General features: G+C 38.4%; 1 protein-coding gene across 1 annotated transcript; it reads left to right on the top strand.

Moving 5' to 3' along the window:
• Window positions 1-8,059: 8,059 nt before the first annotated feature.
• Window positions 8,060-19,648, top strand: LOC135477651 (fibrinogen C domain-containing protein 1-B-like). The gene is made up of 5 exons (XM_064757824.1): window positions 8,060-8,198; window positions 10,584-10,741; window positions 12,371-12,467; window positions 15,459-15,623; window positions 17,567-19,648. The coding sequence occupies exons 1-5, from the start codon at window positions 8,063-8,065 to the stop codon at window positions 17,827-17,829; spliced, it is 819 nt and encodes a 272-aa protein (XP_064613894.1). The 5' UTR covers window positions 8,060-8,062; the 3' UTR covers window positions 17,830-19,648.
• The last annotated feature ends 491 nt before the right edge of the window (window positions 19,649-20,139 follow it).

Below are 20,139 nucleotides of genomic sequence, written 5' to 3'. Positions count from 1 at the left end.
TAATAAACTGCTCAGGCAAAGCGTGGCGTCACATCTGTCGTTTAACAAGCAGAGGAGTATATCCATAACTTCCCGTCACACCAGTAAAGCACACTTTTACTGTTTCCCACACAGCCCACATTTTTGGACTATAGAAATTTGCTACTATTTAATCATTGGCATAAACAGAATAAAAACTTTTTTAACTGAGGGAAATTGACCGTCCGTTTTTTATCACCAATTTGAGACCATTTGCTCCTATCGCACTGTTGTCTTCGCTCTAGTTTTATTCTCTATGGTCTAAGTCTTTAATAATGTGGCATATAGATCGAGTAGTTTTGAGTAGTTTTTGGGTATTCTCTCTTAACACAAAACTGTATTTCCACTGGTGTTAGTGCTCCTGAACACAGCAGTAAACATACCCTTGTTAACTGTGTGGACTTTATTGTCTGGCGATGCTGTCATTACTTAACGTGTATATATATGTCATAAAAATATTATGGTTTTCGGGTTTCAACTAAATTTTAGTTCTTTTAGCTGGTCTTTTAACATGTCCGTCTGTTTTTAGTTCATTTTTGAATATTGTCTGATCAAAAACAATTCACTGCTTCCTGGTGTTCTCGCCACTGTGTGTCTTGGCCGACCTGGCGTTAAGCCATAGTCATTCAATCCTGTATTAGTCCCCTCAAATAGCTTTATACAACATTGTACAAAATTGTACTCCTATTTAAGCTCTTCTAGTGCTTGCTACAGCACTGTCACCTTTTGTCCTTCTCCTCGCTAGTGGATCAGAGAAGAATAATTGACAAACCGTTACTGTTAACTAGCCGACACATAGATTAGCCTTGGGACGAGTCAAGGCCGGAGATAAGACGCCAGAAGCCTGCCGTACGTAGTGCAATTACAGTGCAACTATAAATTTAATACAAGAATTAGTTTTAAATTAAGTACAGATATATCATACATCGGGATGGCAGGGCAATGAAGATCGTTCCACGTGCGACTAGCACACAGATTCGTCCGACAATAACAACCCGAAACACAACAACACGACACAACTTCCAAACCTAGTGAATTTACGGAAAAAACAGCTAATTGAAAATAATTTCCACTATTGAACACATATACTTGAAAAAGAAAGAAACAAATAATAACAAAAAAACAAATGTGTGTATGTATGCATGTATGTATGTAGGTATGTATGTATGTATTACGCTTGGCGCTTTACGTCTTACTCAACAATGTTTCGAATAATATGACGAGGAGTCATTAAGTGTGTGTATATGTACTGTGTCTTCTTGTCTCAGGGCAAGTCCATGCCACAAAACTGCTGTCACTCTCCCTAGCCCGAGGCTGTTCTGATGTTAGATTTGGCAAAAATGTTGTCCCGCCAAGGATGGCCCCAATCCAACATCACAGTGTGCTTCATGTAAAAACCTATTTCCACTGCCGTGGCAGGTTGTCACAAAAAAAAAATGAATTATTAAATTTCTCTCCACGGATCTAAATTTGCAGACAGTTGTGTTTCTTATTGTATCGTCTGTCGAATTATCTCAAGCACATTTTCGATCGCTCATTTCCTAGGGTGTGTGGGCCCGAGATTCCTTGGTAATGCTCAAAGCGAACGGTTGTACTGACTGTCTCGACATAGACGCAAGGAGTTTAATTAAAAGTAAAAGCAATTAAGTACTCCCGTGGTTGTCACTGTGGCGATTTTGTGGATTAATGTTCTTTTGTATCAGAAGAGTGTAAAATTTGATTGGTTGTGAATCGTGTGACCCTTCGGCGTCAAAAATGATTAGAATTCATGTTTTAATAATAACACACATGCATTTCAGTCATCACTGGTTCTAATGTGAAACAATGGCTTTACAAGTATAGTTCTGGAGTGAGCAGTGTTGAAGCAATGGCTGAAATTACGCAATAAAAATGTCATTTGCTATCGCTTTACGTCAACTGGGCCATGTGGTCGTCGTGTGGTAACAATGGACCAACATGTTCATGATCTGGCCTAACTGGGAGCTATCATGCACGAGGAATGGCAGCATCTTCGTCGTCTGAGTATCAGGAGGCAGACAGGTGGTATGATACAAATTCAGGCTGTCATCCAGGTACACAGTGGATACACCCGATCTACAGTTTCCACCTGGCAAAGGGCTGTTGCCACTGATTTCTGAATATAGAATATGTACCATCTCTAGTCGGAGCGACAGGGTTCGTTCGAGGCCTCTAAACTTCTTGATTTTAGATGTGATTCCAGATGAAGAAAGTGCTTGGAAATCATGTTTTCTCAAATAAGAGCTTGAAATAACGGTTCTTATTTTTTTGGAGTATCAAGTATCTTACAGCCAACATATGCCTGTTAAATGCTTAAAGAAATTTATCTAGACTGCAGGCCAAAGTGGTCGAACACAATTAAAGCTCTCATTATACATATAGGTGCTAAGGGAGATAACCACCTGTTGTTAGCTGCCGGTCCTGACAATCTAATACCGCTCTCATGTTTAGGAAAGTAATATTGTTTGTACATTAATGACGGCGTAATGAGCGAAGGGAATAACACTTCGTCTCCATGACGACGACGGACTGTCGCATTTGTCCTTCTAATGTTAACTGGGAGTTATATGACACACATGTAGATAAAGAGAACACTGGTAGCTGTGGGTTGCATATAATGTATAATGCTTCCAAAGCTGGATCCCGAGCAGTGGGTTGGGAAGTGGATTAACTTTTGTCAAATCGATTTTAGGATAATCTCGCAAGGTAAGATTGGAATATCCATGGTGCCTCTAAAACACAGCAAACACAAACCATATTTACAAATGGTTGGGGGATATTCCAGTTGAAGACAGTGGCCAAATTTTCTGGATATAAACAACCAGCGAGTATACAATCTAGCAGGGCATAAAATCTTTGCGCTACAAAGGTAAAGCGGGCGAAGAAAGAACAAGATTAAATGACCTGCCTTGTTTGGAGTTTCAAATTACTAATGTTTAAGAAATACATGTACAGACAATATATTACAACATACCCTGTCTAGTATTTACATTTACTTAAATATATGCCTTCATCAGCCGCCTATTATGTATGGGCTTAAGACTCGGTGTCCACGTGAGTTCTCTCTTCCAGCGTTCCAGCCTTGGAAACTGCTCTTCGGTTGGCCTTTAAATTGTTTGTTCACGGACAAATTTAGAGGTTGCAGTTTGTCAGTGTAACACGCTGGAACATAAATATTGTTCCGCATCAGTTTTGCCAGTAAATTTTTTCCCTGGCGCGCCTTAAATGCAGCAACTTGAAATTGGAGCGATGGACCAACCTCCATTGCCTCATTGTGCTTTATATGCATGTAAAGCCTCAGGTCAATACATGCAATACCTGTTAAGATACCAACTCTAACATTTTTGTCTAACAGTGATTCTAATATACAATATATACTAAGTCAGAAATTCAGTAATTCACGGTATTCAAAATGCACGAACCCAATCAACGATTTAATATCCCCCTCGTGCTATTGTGTCCTACATGTGTGCAAACCCTGACCCCAATATCTGCAGTGGTTTAACAGATACCACCCTAACACTTTGTTTAAAATTGCACTCTCTGTTATTCGACGCCGACGCTCAGGGTTCGACATAAGCGACTCCTCTACTTTATACAGGCGAGGTGAAAAATGTCCAGGCATTTTTGTGTGGGTCGTAGCTTTAGGACTTTTCCTGGTTTCTGAAAATATGGGACCATGACCTCGTCCACATACCTCAGCATGGACTCAAGTGGCTAAAAGTTTGTGCACTACTCCAACCAGTATGGAATGTGACTGCTCCACACTGGGACTGGTTGCCGCCAACATCAAAACAAAATACCCTCAAATCGCGCTTTTACTGTTATTATTTTTTTGTATAAAATGGGTGTTTATATTATAATGTGCGCTATGGAGTGTTTGGTTTATTAACGCTTGGTTTATTTTTTATGAATGCTAAGGATCAACCGATCACAGAAGTCGATGCCTGAACAAGGTACAAATCATCTGCACCGAAGCTAACCTGCACGTGTCTCCCAACTGTGTAGGTGTAGTATAGATTTAACGCGCGCAATTTGTACACATGCTGACAGTAGTAAAACTGTGGCAATTCCTGCTTTTTCTCCTGGTTATGCCGAAGGCAACCGAACTGTCGTTAGTAACCACCTCATTATTGTCAAATGTATTTCAGACATACTTATAGCGGAATCTAATTTTTTGGTATAAGTTTGATTTCCGTTTTTTTAAGCCGATATGTTTTCCTATGGCTCCTGAAATTTGGAAGCAGTTCCTTTCCTGTCTTTCGTTTCAGCACTTTGTTAAGTAGGGTATGCATTATATGTATATAGGCAGTAGGCCTATTAAGGTTTCTGCGAAACGGTTGGTTTTTATCTCTCAGTATGCAGCTTGGGTTGCGTCGTAAGATATAAAAGTACAAAAGAGCGCAACAGCTTTCTTCTTTGGGAAGTAAAATTGGCTTTACACTGCAGTTTTCTTAATGGCCCAGAGGTCAGTGCAGAGGTCAACAATGATAACTATCAAACAACTATGTGTGGAAAAAGAATCCGAATGGGCGTTGGGTTGGGTGGGTGTACGCAAAACTGTCCTCGCGTTCTTGGTAAGTTCGTCAATGACGTTTTTTCCGAAATTTTTCAACTATCGACGAAACATATGTAGAAAATAGAGGGGTTATTAAAAGATGTAACATTTTTTTCATGTGTCCTTTAACAATGCTAAATTCGCCATATAATAATGCAGCATATGGTGGGCGGTTCATCTGTGTAAGAAGCTTAATATATCCATAATTACTTTTGGTAGTTTGAAATTTGTGCGTAAAAATTATTCAGCATGGAAGACATCAGTTTTATATCCGTTTCTATTTGCTCATGCTGGTTTTCTCTCTGGTCGTACGTGGTCGCAGGTGCGCATGGTCGAGGGTTTCCCCCGGGCTCTGCCCAGTTTCCTGCCACCATTAGTGAAATATTCTTGAGTACGGTGTAAAACACTAATAAGATAATGTCAAATAATAAGGTGCAATAAATTCAGTTTTATTCTGTCTACTTGAATTTTCTCGAAATTTCCTCCAAACTCAGTGTGTCACACATTGAATGTGAGTAACGGAAAACGTTTTTATATGATTGGTGTTTCAAGCCGTCCTCAAGAATATTTCACTTATACATTAGGAGGGTGCCTCCTGCAAACATTTGTCTATAATCTGTACACATCTGTTTGTGAAGACCTCTGCAGTGTGGATCATATATACAGTGTATGCATATGTTGACAAAATCAGCAGCTTTATTCACACACCAGGGTCCTATTGCTCAGGAATGTAAAGACACAACAAAGATACTACGCTTTTATGCAACGTTATATTTTTTTTCAAAATTTTACACCATTAAAATTATATGTATATTAATCTATTTAAAGTTTGGCTGGAGGCTGGACAATTTTTGACTGAAAATAACTGGCAAACAAATCATTTATGAATTTTGTCACATATGCACGAGGCTCATTTTCTGTTTTTTAAATCAGTCATATGGTGGTATATATATTTATGGGCTATAACAATAACCAGCCCCAGTGTCGATTTGTAGTACATGTATAAGCAATAAGAATGGCCATTATAAGAATTACTGGCCCATGTGTGGAGGTGATGCTGTTGGATTTACATAAAAATATTTTACATATTTTACATAAGAATGACCAGTCCCTACATGAAGGAGGTTTTACAGTGCCTATTTGGTCTAAAACAATGACCAGCTCCAGCATGGAGGTAATTGTGCATTATTTATATAAGATATTAGAATGATCAATCCCCACGAGGAAGCAGTTCTAAAGTACCTATGTGGCACTAGGTGGTTCTATGTTTTTTTCGTCAAAAAGTAGAATGACCATTCCACACGTGAAGGTGGTTCTACATGTAGAAAATAATTAAAAACAAGCCTCGGAGCAATTAAATATGATCTGTCCACAATAATGTGAGACAATCCAAGACAATGAACGATTATTAGTCTGAACACGAAATTATCCCCACGAAATAATGACTTCAGCAGATTACAGAACAATCTGTACACATCTGGAATATATAGAAAACCAATCCCACCAAAACCAAATACAACAGTAAATCTTAACAGTTACAATTGGAGTAATCTTAGAATTATTAAACATTCGTTTAGTTGACTAATTTTTCTCTGACCAACGGATATTTTACTTCGCAAAATCCTAAAATTGCAGTTTGATATCAAAATGTACTGCTCTCTGTTCTACAAATTCTCATGCGATTTAAATTCAAAGCCACTGTAACATATATACAAAAACATACTCGTCAGTTTATATAGGTAAAAAAGTTTGTGCTGGTCCCTAATACATCACACATGTCACACGCATGGCAAACACACATGACCCTCATTTTAAGCGTTCTTCTAGTGTATGCTCTAAAGTCCACATGACCATAAATCAGTTCACGTTACGTCACAAGAAATTTTACACTCCGTCCTGCAAAAACACTGGGTTTGAGATTTCATCGTCGACCTTACTGTGAGAGTTTTGTTATGTATACGTGAATGTATAGATGTAATCTGGCTTAAGCCGACTCCTTCATTTGGTGTAGACTTACGTCGAGTGCGTCAGCGTGTATATCTGGTTTCGCTTAACCCGGATCCTGAAGACAGGGGATACGTTTAGTCCCAGTGCACTGTATACGGGTTTTGATCAAGGCGTATCTGAGGTTTACATTACAAAATTCCATTGAGATTCAAGTCTTCCAGCAGACTTGATGTATAGTGTTTCGTCTCTGTGTCACTTAAGATCCATGTCACCGCTTCAAGACAATTGTAACCGTCGATTTATTATTTTATTTAACTGATGTTTTTCGCCGTACTCAATATTCTTTCAATTATACGTCGGAGGCCAGCAATATAGTCGGGAAATACCGTTATAACTGTAGATGCAGTATGCAGTATTATAAGATGTACAGTCTTTTAAGTGTTGTCAGTTGAACGTCGTTTTTCATGGAATATTTCAGTCAATCTATTTCTTCTCCGTATTATCACTGTTATTGACATAAGACAAAAAGCACAAACACTTTAACCAATACATTCTTAAATCTTGCAGAATGAAGGCAGAATATGGGGTCGGTCAGTTGACCGTGTCACATACACGTGTCACCAATTGCAACAGAAACATCACGTTCTCTTTTGCCGAACTAGGCTCTTTCCCTCCATTTAACATTGTATCTTGTTATCTTGTTATATGGGACCATACATGTTATGATCTTCTTTTCAGAGTTGTGCTTTTTTGAACTGAAAGTAAGACCGCCTACTTAATTTAAATATTTTCGGCTGAAAACATCGCCACATACTAGTATAGATATTTGCTATCACGTATGTTCAGCGTCACAACGGAAATGGTTTCCAGTGACGTTACCTTAAATTGTAAAACAGACGACAACGTAATTATACAAGAGATGTGCTGTTATAAAAAATTGCATGCCTATGTCATGTGACACTGTAAACGTATAACAGCATTTATCGGATTTTTTTCTCGATCTGTCTTTGAGAAGGAGAATTTTTGTATGATGACTACTTTGGAAGACAAATAGGAGAGGTTGATCTCTGCAAAACATACCCTCAGTTAAGATTTTATCACAGGGTGAATAGCCTGGAGTTTATTATGGTTACTTTCACACAATGTCTGAGACAGGAAATACGCTTGACCTCCCTGTGTGCGATACCAATATTATTTAGTGTTCAACAAAGTACAACTTCACTAATCAGCTCTTTTAAACGATACACAAAACGGTTTGTTAATTTCTCAACATTTAAGTTAGGATATGTCCTAACAGTTACAAGCAGAAAAAAACTTCGCATGTTTTCTCTTATGACGTAAAAAAGGCTTTAAATTACAGTTTTCTTAACATCAGTTGGGAAAAGCAGCGTGCGGTGATGACGCTGATAGCTGTCAAAACAGCCCACGAATCCGGTTTGAGCAAGCAGATATAAAGTCACTGTAGAGTGTATGTGAACCTACAATCTTCAGTCGAGAGCTGTCAGATTCTAACAATCCAAGATGTTGTCCGTTATGTGTGGACTTCTTTTGTTCAGCGTCGGCTTTGTGGCGTCTTCGTATAACACATTTTTGAAGAAGTTTGATGTTCAACCATTGGTGGAACAAGCCGAGGAAGACGATGTTTCCACGTGGACCGGTATGTACATCTGATAACATTTATTTATACTAGTTTGAGAACAGTGCGGTAGTTCACACGCATGGAGTTGTCACCGACTAAAACATAAAATAACACGAAACCGTCATTGTTGTCTTTTTAGACAATGTAAGCAACATGTATTTCGCATCGGAAACACTATTTTAAGTAGACGATAAGTGCAACTGGTAATTTCACATAATACTTTATGCAGTGATTAAATTTGCCGTAAAGTTTAAAATTTTCCCTACACTATTACAAACTTAGCCACGTAAAGAACTAGTTAGTCTGAGCTTTGTTTTCACTTGAGGAGCTCTCAACCGAACTTAAGAATCAGATGTCAAAATAAGAGTTTAAATTTAAGATAAAGGTGACTGAATAAGTCCAATGGATTTGTTCTATCCCATTGACAAGCATAGTACACTAATGCAGCACAGTGACCCCGAAGCCTCTCACCAGTGCGGTCCTTTTCAGTTCATAACTAGCTCATGTGTTTCTCCCGGTTTCCTCCATCCATACATGCTGTCCGCCATCGTATAAGTTAATTATTCTTGAGTGCAATGTAAAATATCAATTCAAACAATAAATAAATATATGGAGGGTCATGCAGTGAACCCCATTTCGAGTATATATCGTGCAAAAAGGGGAGTTTGAATGAAGAAATATTTTATCTTTGATTTCAACAAATAGACTTTGATTTGAACAAAGAATGTGAGTGAATTTATGTGAATGAGTAATAATCCAGTTGAAGACAACTCTGGCATGTCAAGATGACTTTCGGTGACCTCACTGGCTTAGATAATTAAAGTATATCCCCAGCGCTTGGCCTTACAAACTGCAGATGGATAGTCTGACGCCCCCTGGATCCATTGCGATGGTTTAGAACGTGGAACACAAAAAAAAAAAACAAAAAAAAAAAAACACAAAAAACAAAAAAAAAAAAACCTTAGTCATTTAGTCATGAAACATCAGAAAATCTACTCCGCTACGATCGAGCCACCGCTGACCTTGTGACTTCACAGTGGTACATTCACTCCAGGCATTAAGCCACTGATTTATAAAATACGGACCAGATCTCGTCAAAACCGCACTTTGATTACGGGGGAATAGATCGCAGTCGTATGAGACTTGCTAATTCAGCCAAACCTTCTAAAGGAAAAGGCCGAAGGACGAGCCTTATAATATCCCCCAAAAATCTGAACGAAAAAGACTTCCGGATTTTATCTTCCTGAATGCAAAGTTTATTTAGCTTTTTTTTTATTTGAAACAGCAGCCTGTGACACGAACTTAAAGAAGTCGCTAGAAGCCGCTGTGTGCGCATGCACATTTTAAATTTACATTTCTATTAGTCACCAATCGTTGTTTCCATTCAGTATAATTGAAGCCTTATTTATTTTTGCCGGCGATATAACACAAGTGATTAACTTGATCGTTAGTTTCACGGCGTTGAGTGGCAGACTGTGCCCGTCAGTGAAACTCACAATAGGCTGGCCCGACTGCATGCATCCCTGTGTCTAAGTTCTGCATCGCTCAACATGCCTTTAAAAATTTATAGTCTGTTAACTGTGAAACCGTGAAAACTTTTCCACAAACACGACCATAATTCGGTGGATGTCCAATAGGTGTCAGGCGAACCAGTTAAGAGCGCATTTGTATCATCTATGTGGTCGATATATGAGCGAAAATCGGCCATCGTATCATGCAGTCTCTATGCTTTTCCCAGATCTAATACGACTCCGGTAGCCTTTCTTTCAAGATATTTGTTGTAAAACTGTTTTACTTATAATATTTTCAGAGTGCTATTAAAGAGGTGTACACGTAGGGGTACAGTGGGTAGGCCTAATGGATTCGACTATGCTTTGCAGGGCTTTTCAATACACAATCGAGGGATGTATGCACAGCCTTGACGTCACCCGGCCAGAGTTCCGCGAATTAAACCTAGTATTTTTAAATGCACTTTACAGATTAACATAGCCTAAATATTGTGTTTAGGGAAAATTTATTGTGAAAATAATACAAAAACTGTGGTGACCAGCTACACCACTAAAGGCTGTGCAACAGAGCTTTGTTAAAAACTGATTTTTTAAAACTCTAAGACCTTACCTTTCCTCCGTGATGTTTCTCCAATAGGGATAATGAGATAGATATAGTAGCCCGCTCACTTTTGTTAGTTCTCACATCGACAGGGAGAGCTACAGTACTGTACTTGGCGTTATTCTAGTGAATCATTCAGTTATGGTTTTGTCCAGAATTTATCATCATCATAGGCTGATATCGTACAGATCAAGTATTTCTTGTGTACAAATGTTTGCAGAGTATTACCACGATCGATGTTTCGTGTATTGATGTAAATCACAATAAATACCACGCCAGGAATTGTTTTTTCAGATCACAGCAATTTTCTCGAATGCGCATATCCTACCGATTGTACAGTAATACAGAAGTGCAACCACACAAAGAGCGGCGTGTACCGAGTGTTTCCGTTCGGAGTGGGAAAAGGCTTCCATGTGTACTGTGACATGGTGACGCAGGGAGGTGGATGGCTGGTGAGCTTGTAAATAGGGATTATAAAATGACAGGGGCCTCCGTGGCTCAGTTGGTTAGCGCGCTAGAGCAGTATAATGTCCCAGGAGTCTCCCATCAATGCGGTCGCTGTGAGTTCAAGTCCAGCTTATGCTGGCTTCCTCTCCAGCGGTAAGTGGGAAGGTTTCTAGCAACCTGCGTATGGTCGTGGGTTTCCCCAGGGCTCTGCCCGGTTTCCACCCACCATAATGCTGGCCGTCGTCGTATAAGTGAAATATTCTTGAGTACGGCGTAAAACACCAATCAAATAAATCAAATAAATAAATAAAATGACAAACCTGCAACGCTCGTCATGATTTACGATTGGTTTGCGACTGTCTGCTACGACGCCTAGATCTACGTCTGTTAGACAATTCTAAACAGTGGAATGCCGTTTCAGAATCAAACAATCAGGTCATGTGCATTTGTGGATAACTCAGTGCAGAACAACACCAAGTTAATAAGGTCCGTGGTGATAATTTTACACAAAATACTTAGAAATGTAGTTAGATTGCGATCTATAATACAGCCTATAATACAGTCACATATTCAAAACAAATAACAAAAGTTTCAACAAATTAACTTATTTTTTGTATTTTATTTGATATTTAACACCGGAATTATGAAAAGGAGAAACTCTCGTACCTTGGAAAGTATCTGAAAAAAAAAACTCATGTCGCAAGAGCAGTAAGAACTAACAACGTCTGAGATCAAACTTTTGTCCAAAAAAAAATAAAGAAATTTGCATTAAACGACTGAAATGATTGTTTCATTGGTTAAAAATACCTCATCAATACGGTCCCTGTGAGTTCAAGTTTAGCTCATGCTGGCTTCCTCTCCAGACGTACGTAGGAAAGACTTTCAGAAACCGGAGGATGGTCGTGCGATTGCCCCGGGCTCTGCACGGTTTCCTTTCACATTAATAGCAGCCGCCGTCGCATACGCACAATATTCTTAAACACGGCGTAAACCGCCAAGTAAATAAATAAATAAATAAATTTGAGGTCAAAGCGATCTTAGATTATGCTACCCCATACTGCTTGCGCTAATAAATTATCCAGATAACAGGTATGAAGAAAAGTCGGCTCAGCTACTGTAAAAGGGTGGTACACGTCACGTTAAGGAATGATATTGGAAATCGTGGGGTTTGACAAACCCACTGAGTTAGACGTCGACCGTGTGGTAATAAATCCAATAAATAATCATATGCTTCTGTGAAGCGAAAATTACTCTGACATGCGAAATGACGCTTTAACAAGTTGTTGTATTAATAAAAGTAATACATTATTTTAAAACATTCTGCAAGAGAAAACTCTCTTCTGAAAACCACCTAACACCAACACATGTCAACCAGTCCTACATCCATACAAAAGTGCATGAACACGCTCATACAAATACCGCAGAACGGTGTTCTTAGGTTGGAAATATATCAATAATTCATATTTTAATTATGCCTTTGGCAACAACTTGCGGATGTTCGTGGGTATCCGCTGGGCGCTGCCCAGTTCCCACATAATCTTGACTGCCGTCGTATAGGTGAAAAAAAACTCCGACATAAAGTAATTGTGTCTGTGTTTGGTAAATGGTAAACTTGATGTTAACTGACTTTCCAGGTGTTTCAAAGACGACAAGATGGCTCTGTTGACTTCTTTCGTGACTGGCAGAAGTACACCGATGGGTTTGGTAACCTCTACGGGGAGTTCTGGTTGGGTGAGTTACCTTAAAAAAAGGTCAAAGGTCCTGCATTAAAATGTTACTTAACTCAATTTAATATCACCACATCTACCTCACCAAATTACCACAGATTTTTCATTGTTAACTGGCTTTGGGGGGAAGTATTTTTTACCATGGTTATATTATTCTAATTGTTTATTTGACGACGGTCAGTATTATGGTGGAGGCAGACTCAGCAGTCATTGGTTTTCAATGCTGCAGGGAACAGAGTCGATTTTCTGTGCATGAAATCCCAGTCAACATTCAAAACATAAACATGTGAATAATTTTCAGGTAAAATTCAACTGTAGGTATCTCACTCGCACTTTTATTGCAACTGTTCAAGAACGAATAACTGTTATGTCGAATAATAAACCTAAGTGTTTAGGTAGCGTAAGAAATCATTACGCCGAAACAGACACTCGTGTACCAGCCGTCAACCAATAAGGACGTTTCAGGTCAATAATCGCAAAGTATATTCCCCAAAGCGACTTATAACACAGACCACCTAATAACTAAAGAGGTATACAAAGTACGAAAATAGGATGGAATCATTCAAATAGAAACAGTGAACAGTTTTCAGTTGTGTTGGAAAGACGCAAGGTATGTTCTACTCGACGGAGTGAAATCAGTATTGATATCTTTTGCCGTACTTGGATATTAGTTGTGGATAACAAAATATGAATCTCGATTGGGCTGTCATTGCAACTGTTCATATAGCTCACAGATCACTAGACTTTTGTCAATAATTTCCGGCAGCACTGTTGTACTCATTGTAAAATCTTAGAAAGACGTTGGCAGGTATGGACAGAGCGTTCAGAATCTGCATTGTGATCAACCACATAAACGGCGATGTTATGCACATATCTATCGCGTACATGATACTGAACAACATAGATGGCGCTGGTTGCCCAGTGTAACCGTCTATCTTGTAGACAGCTTTTATACAGACCAACATATCATGTGTAACATGTGTAGATGGCGCCTCTTGTGGTATGAGATCCTTACATATTAACGGGAGAGACGTAATCGTCCGTTACTTTTGAATCACACTCTGTTCGGTTAAGGCCTGTAATGCTTGTCATTTTCGAACTGTATCTAATACCATTTAACCTAGGGATAGGGGCCGTAAAGGCAGCCATGCTCATTACATCTGCATGATGCCTTTTTGAACCATTGCAATCAAAGCGCAACTGAGATACCCTGTTTAATTGTTATTTGACCTGGAAATCATTCATGGACTACGAATATGAACTCTGATATTGAATTTGTGCCTGGAATATCCACTTTCTCCCCGGCATCATTGAAAACTTATGACCGCTTCTCTCTTGTGTGTTACCGGCTATATTTCCTATTTCTATAATTTCTTGCATACCTTTGGGAGCTAGTGTTAAACGTTGTTTTTTGGAAATTGATCTTGCCATTATCGACTTCGAACGCACCTTTACGGACTACGAATGCTATACGAACGTCGGGCATGACGTTTATATTTCATGGAGTGTCTTTGCAAAATTACTTTTTGAACCGTTAGCTTTTTTTACCATATATATATATATATTTACCATATACATATTTATATCTTACATATTTATTGGTAACGTGTTTCAAATTTCTTTTGTGAACGGATCTTACCATTATCGTGGTATATGAATTCCGACTCCACACTAAAATATTTGAGGTAATTTACCGTCAGCATGACACGCATTGCTTTCCACTGACGTGACCTTGTCGAGAAAAGTAAAATAATATGATAGCGAAATAAGTAAATTTCTTAAACTGTATAGCCCATGAAGTGTTCTCTTGTATTTTAAATCTCAAGGGGATCCGATAAACGGTCCTACAGATTTCTATCTACACCCAACATGGCGACTCTGTAGGTCAGCGGTGTATTAAAGTTTCATATGCCAGGACGTAGCAGTAAAATTTTGTGATTTTTTCAGTGTAAATGAATAACAGCAACGATTTGCAGTTTTGTAGAAAACGCCAAAGCAAATACTACACAGAATAATAATCCTGGTAGGAAGAGTAACCTTCAAGCATTCAGCTTGAAAGCTGATTGATAGGTGATGGGACTGTAGGTGTAACAAACAGTTGATCACCACTGGTTGATGGACTGCAAACAATATGAATTAGATGAGATTAAAACCAAAAAGTGATATTCGCCGGTAATGTGGACATTTCCCTAACCACCGGTGTTGCTGGCAGCACACAGCTGTGTGTTTAAAAGCCCCGGTAACATGCTGGAGTATACTACATATTAATAGTTAATTCAAGATCATTCGAAGGGTAATCAATATGTGAAAACTGTACTGAGCTAACTGGTATTACGTTTAGCTGAAGAATAATCAAGAAACCCTTCGGCAGCTTTAACAAATTTTATGCTATTTGTGCAAGACTCAGGAATTGTTTGCTATCGGTTGGCTGGAACTGACCTACCATATGAACCTGGATATCAAATAGGGATTCTCTAATCAGGAATGACGACAATACATGTAGTATTCCTTTCATTCAAACTGTTCAATGCTAGCCTGCTGCCATATAGACCAAGAATTTCTTTGAAACAGTCTTAGTTAACATAAGAATCCAGTACACCTCAATTTAAAACTACAGGTTAAAAGCGAAATCTTTATCGCAAGCGCCTTTGACTTCCATTTCGATGTCGTCGCTGAAAACTTTTCATTTCCATTTGCTTTCTTACCAACACAGAGATGATTTCCATGAATTCAATGAAAACATGAAATGTGATCACAACAGCCGCAGGTTAAATCTGCCACAGTGAACATACATATCAAAAATATGAAATCATTATGAAAAGCAGTTTGGCTTGAATTGCGATTACATCTTTTAGACATCTTGACGACTTTATCCATCTAACATAATATGCCGTTGAGATGAAATACGATGAACTACATTCCACAAACAGCGCTTTGTGAGGTAGTTCCCACAAATACAGTAGTCGGTCAAAACCATCCAATTTTGTCTCCCCAGGCCTGCAGAAGATTCACCTCCTGACCTCTCAGGCGCACTTTAAACTCCTCGTGAATCTGGGAAACTACACCTTGGAAACGGGTTACGCTTCCTACAGCAGATTTCGAGTAGCAGACGAGACTCAAAACTTCCGGCTTTTACTGGGCACGTTTAAGGGAAATATCGGTAAGTTGACCGACATGTTTTTCTATCTGAGAGAAACATAATCTCAGAAAAAAGTATATTAACTAAAATCCGCCAAAATATGTCATCCTGAAAAGTTGCAACTAAGCGTAAATAATAGCTGAGCAGTTGGTGGCCGTGGGAATGATGGTCGAAAAATTTTGGGCGAAAAGTGTAAAACAAGCCACCAAAATTATTGGCGTGAAATATTCTTGGTCACAGAAAAAAGTATGGTGGGCGGAAAGAGAAATATAGTCACCGAGGAGGGGGAAATTTGAATGAATGAATGATCATGGCTTAACGCCACATCGTTAATTCTGAATGGGATGAGTTTTGAAAGCCAGTCTAATTCGTGCATGCTGACAACTTTTGAATTTACTTCGTTACGATTTTTTATCGGTTTCAACTCAATAATTTCTTCAAATATTTTCAGATCAAATCTCGAAAACCAACCTCGCGCCTTGCATATATTATGTAGGAATAGCATTGCACATAATTGTCTTTGTATTTCTGTTCTTTCCTTTTTTTTATCTTATCTTATTTTTATTAATTGTAGAATATTAGAACTGCTGCTCGCTTTTTTATATATCTCACCTGCAAGTAGAATGTAACTAAGCCTATTGCTACATTGCCTGTCTGGAAAAACAACTGAGAAAATAAAAAGTGTGATCCCTGACCTTTGTCCTGGTATTTGGACTGGTCGCAAATACGCGAAAAATAAAATTTACGTTATCAAAGAGACGTACACCAGACATTGCTCTTTCATCAATGAGAGTGTTCTATATGTCATGATGGCAGTGTATTTTGTACTGTTTTGTGACAAGGGCTTTGGACTTTGTATCTTTTACATACAAAAATTTCAGTCTATAAAGTTTGGGACTTAGTTGCAAATCGTATTGATATGGATAATGGTGAGATCACACTTTTTAGCTTTTTTCATTTTTTGAATAAGTGTAGCTGAAAATGTTTTGCCATATGATTGTTTAAATTTTAAAAAATATTACTTGTTGGATTGCTGATATTCTGCTCATTATGAAACCTGCGTGAAGATTACATATTATGAGCCTGCCTTATTAAGTCCCAGATTTATTGGAACTAAAATATACAGTCATAACTTGAGTCCGTTAAATTTTTGTAATAGAATTCTTTTGGTATTCTTTAAATAGTCCCTTACCTGTACCTACTTCATCATGTACCTAAATTATGTTAGGAAGTCTTAAATCATATTTTGGAAATGGTTTGACTAGGTTGAGTAAATCCTCTGACAATGCATAACAAACATCGAATCCTTCACTTTAATCTCTATACTTAGACATTTTAATTGATTGTTTGATTTATTTCTTTATTTGATTGTTGTTTTAGGCAGTACTCAAGAATATTTCACTTATTCGACAGCGGCCAGCATTATGGTGCGAGGAAAAGGGGGAACAGACCGGAGGGAAAGCAACGACAATCCGCAGGTTGCTTGCAGACCTTCCCCATTTTAATTGAAGGTAACCATGAGGCACTATTGCATCAGATGTCAGGTCAAACAATATAATTTTAGTTACTATGCTGGCCTTGACCTCGTTAATTCGAGATCACGTAAGTTTTAGCGCCCTCCCCCCCCCTCCCTTACTTCGTGCACGTTTTAAGTATCGACCGTTTTGACCAATCTTAAAATAGTCCATGTGACCGTATAGTGGTGAACAAAGAAAATCTGAGGCTAAATGATACGGTCACTTCGACCCTTTACATTTGGTCGCCCGATTTTAGGGCCCGGACGCGTTTGTTTAGTGGCACTTTTTTTCTGGCTAGTTGACCACAACTTTCTAACAGAAAACAAGAATCAAATGAATAAATCTGATCAATCTGAGCCGTGCAATAATCTGTGTGTATTCTTAATTGTCTGTGGTTTATTTACACAGAATACAGCTTTTGACTTTTGAGTCGTTTTATTCCCTCAGGTGACTCCTTGGCTTACCACAATGGCTTGGAGTTTTCGACATATGACAGAGATAAGGACTACAGCAGTAAGAACTGTGCTACGGATTTTCATGGGGCCTGGTGGTACGGTAGTTGTCATCACAGCAATCTCAATGGGTTGTATGTTGATGTGCCGGAGAAGTCCAAGAAAAATAGTTCATTCGTCACATGGCGCCAATGGTCGTCTCAATATCTCCCTCTTCAGTTCAGCGAGATGAAGATACGCCCGGTGAAAATCCACTAAATTTACTATACTCATGGCTTTTTTACAAACAATGGGCGAAACTAGGTCAAAAGTTTGTGGTAATTGTTCCTTTTAAACTTTCAGTTGACCTTTCCTTTTTGCTTTTCTTTTCCTTTTGTTAACCTTTTCAAACGATTTTTAAAGCAAAAAATGTGTCATAACTCAGTATGGCTTATACTATATTTTATCATATTAGTGCCAGGAATTTCGGACTACAGAAATATAGTATGTCGTAAGGCTAATGACAATATGTCCTATGGCCAGGAAACCACATACGGACTATCTAAATTTTTAAAGGAGAAAGCACAAAAATGATTATAAATTTTAGAAGGAACTATTTACAAAACATCAGCCTTTTCTGTAGTCGACATAACACTGGTAATTGTAGATTTCTGAAACATAATGAAGGAGACGCGAGAGTCGAGTTCATTGTTTTTCAAGAACCTACAGTTACGAGTGTTTTCTCCTACTTAAACGACACCTTGGACCCGTGTAATAATTGTACATTATCTTTCAAGAATTGACAGTTTACGTATGTGCAAAACAACACAAATACTTGGTGAACGCGGTTAGTCAGATTTCCATAGAATATCTTTTGTATAAAATAAAACAAGACATTTTGCATGCGAAGCTGCGTAACTTTTGTGCCGCCAGGCGTGTCATGTTAGAAGTCACTGGGATAAGTTGACGTAAATTTCGTGAGCCAAAGCCTCTGTAACTGAATGTCCAGCCAGGTATGAAAGAGGACCAGTTTCCCTCGCCCGGCGATGAAGGCCTTTCAGATCGCTAAGTGGAATTGAATCCGGTCAGATAAAGAATTGACGTCATAACGAAAGTATAAAGTCGGCTAAAAGGAGAAGGTTGTACGACCACCGCGGATAGTTCAGCGAGGTATTTAGAGCTTCGTGTTCGTGGGTTCGAATTCTGCTCTACCGTACACCAAACGAAGAAGCACTAAGATGGTGCAAGTTTTCACCACTGAAACCGCTAACGCCAAAGTGCAGATTATTTAAAAATAATCAGCTGATCAGACAATAGCGTGACGTCACATCTGTCGTTTAACAAACTGGGGAGTATATCCATACCTTCCCGTCACACCGGTAAAGCACAATTTTACTGTATCCCAAACATCCCACAAATCCCCATAAAAAAACTCGTTTTATTGCGGGGTCGAGAAGCTGTATCCCCAAAATTGTACCTCCTCTCTTAAAAGCACTACAGGAACATCTAGGTCTTAAAGAAAGGCACTGCAAGAAGTAGTCGTTTTGGAATAATCACCTTTGTGCAATTGCCCAAAATTCAGGCGTGAAGTGTGTAGGGGATCTTCAAAAGTCGAAACGTGTTACTGTAGAGCTAGAGGCTCAGATACACGTACAGTATAAGGACATCTCTATATTACTATTCTGCACACAAATTTAATTGATAGAATTTCATTATATTATATCTATTGTTTAACCCTATCAGAAGAATTACAGACTTGCTGTTGACAGTTCCTACATATTTCTCCTTCCATTACTTGCAACAGTTGTCATTACATGACATGATTTCTTACAGCAAATTGTTGATGATGCAGTGTTCAGGATTCAGAAGGCACTTCAGTTTTGCATTGTTTTCATGTTAATGAAATTCCTTCGTACAGTTTTAATGTTATTATAGATTAAATGTGATGACATTACAACATTTGGACTTGACACCGTTGTACATGTAAGTGCTTTAGTATTTGTATGGGTATTGCTATCCTTTCTTGTTAAACTTAAGTACGTTAGTAATTGTATAAGTCTTGTCATCTGTTCTTGTTAAACCTAATAAATTGTTGAAATATAAAATCTGCTGGTTTTCTTTACTTTTTTGTGCGGCTAAGCTGTCGTGTATTTTGAACAAGCCATCTCTTTATAATAAAGACAGTTTGGGTCGTAACATAGACCAGTTACGCCTAATAAATTGAAAATAACATCACTGCATTTTTGTACCTAATTCTGCTTAAGCCATTGTTCTATGGGCATATAATTTGCTACTATTTAACCATTTACATAAACAGGCTTTTTTAATTGAGGGAAATTGACCATCCGTATTTCATCGGTTATGTGTGACCATTTGCCACCTATCACACAATTGTTACCGCTCTGGTTATATTCTCTATGGTCTATGTTTTTAATTATATCTCATATAGATGAAGTAGTTTTAATGATGTGTCGTATTGGGTATTCTGTCTTATGCCCTTAACGCAAAACTGTATTTTCCATGGCGTTAGTGCTCCTGAAAAGGACAGTAAACATTTCTTTGTTTACTGTGTGGACTTTATTGTCCGGA

Source organism: Liolophura sinensis, chromosome 11, assembly GCF_032854445.1.
Source record: "Liolophura sinensis isolate JHLJ2023 chromosome 11, CUHK_Ljap_v2, whole genome shotgun sequence".
Lineage (NCBI taxonomy): Eukaryota > Metazoa > Mollusca > Polyplacophora > Chitonida > Chitonidae > Liolophura > Liolophura sinensis.
The sequence above is the reverse complement of the archived record's forward strand: the minus strand, read 5'-3'. Positions and strand labels throughout refer to the sequence as shown.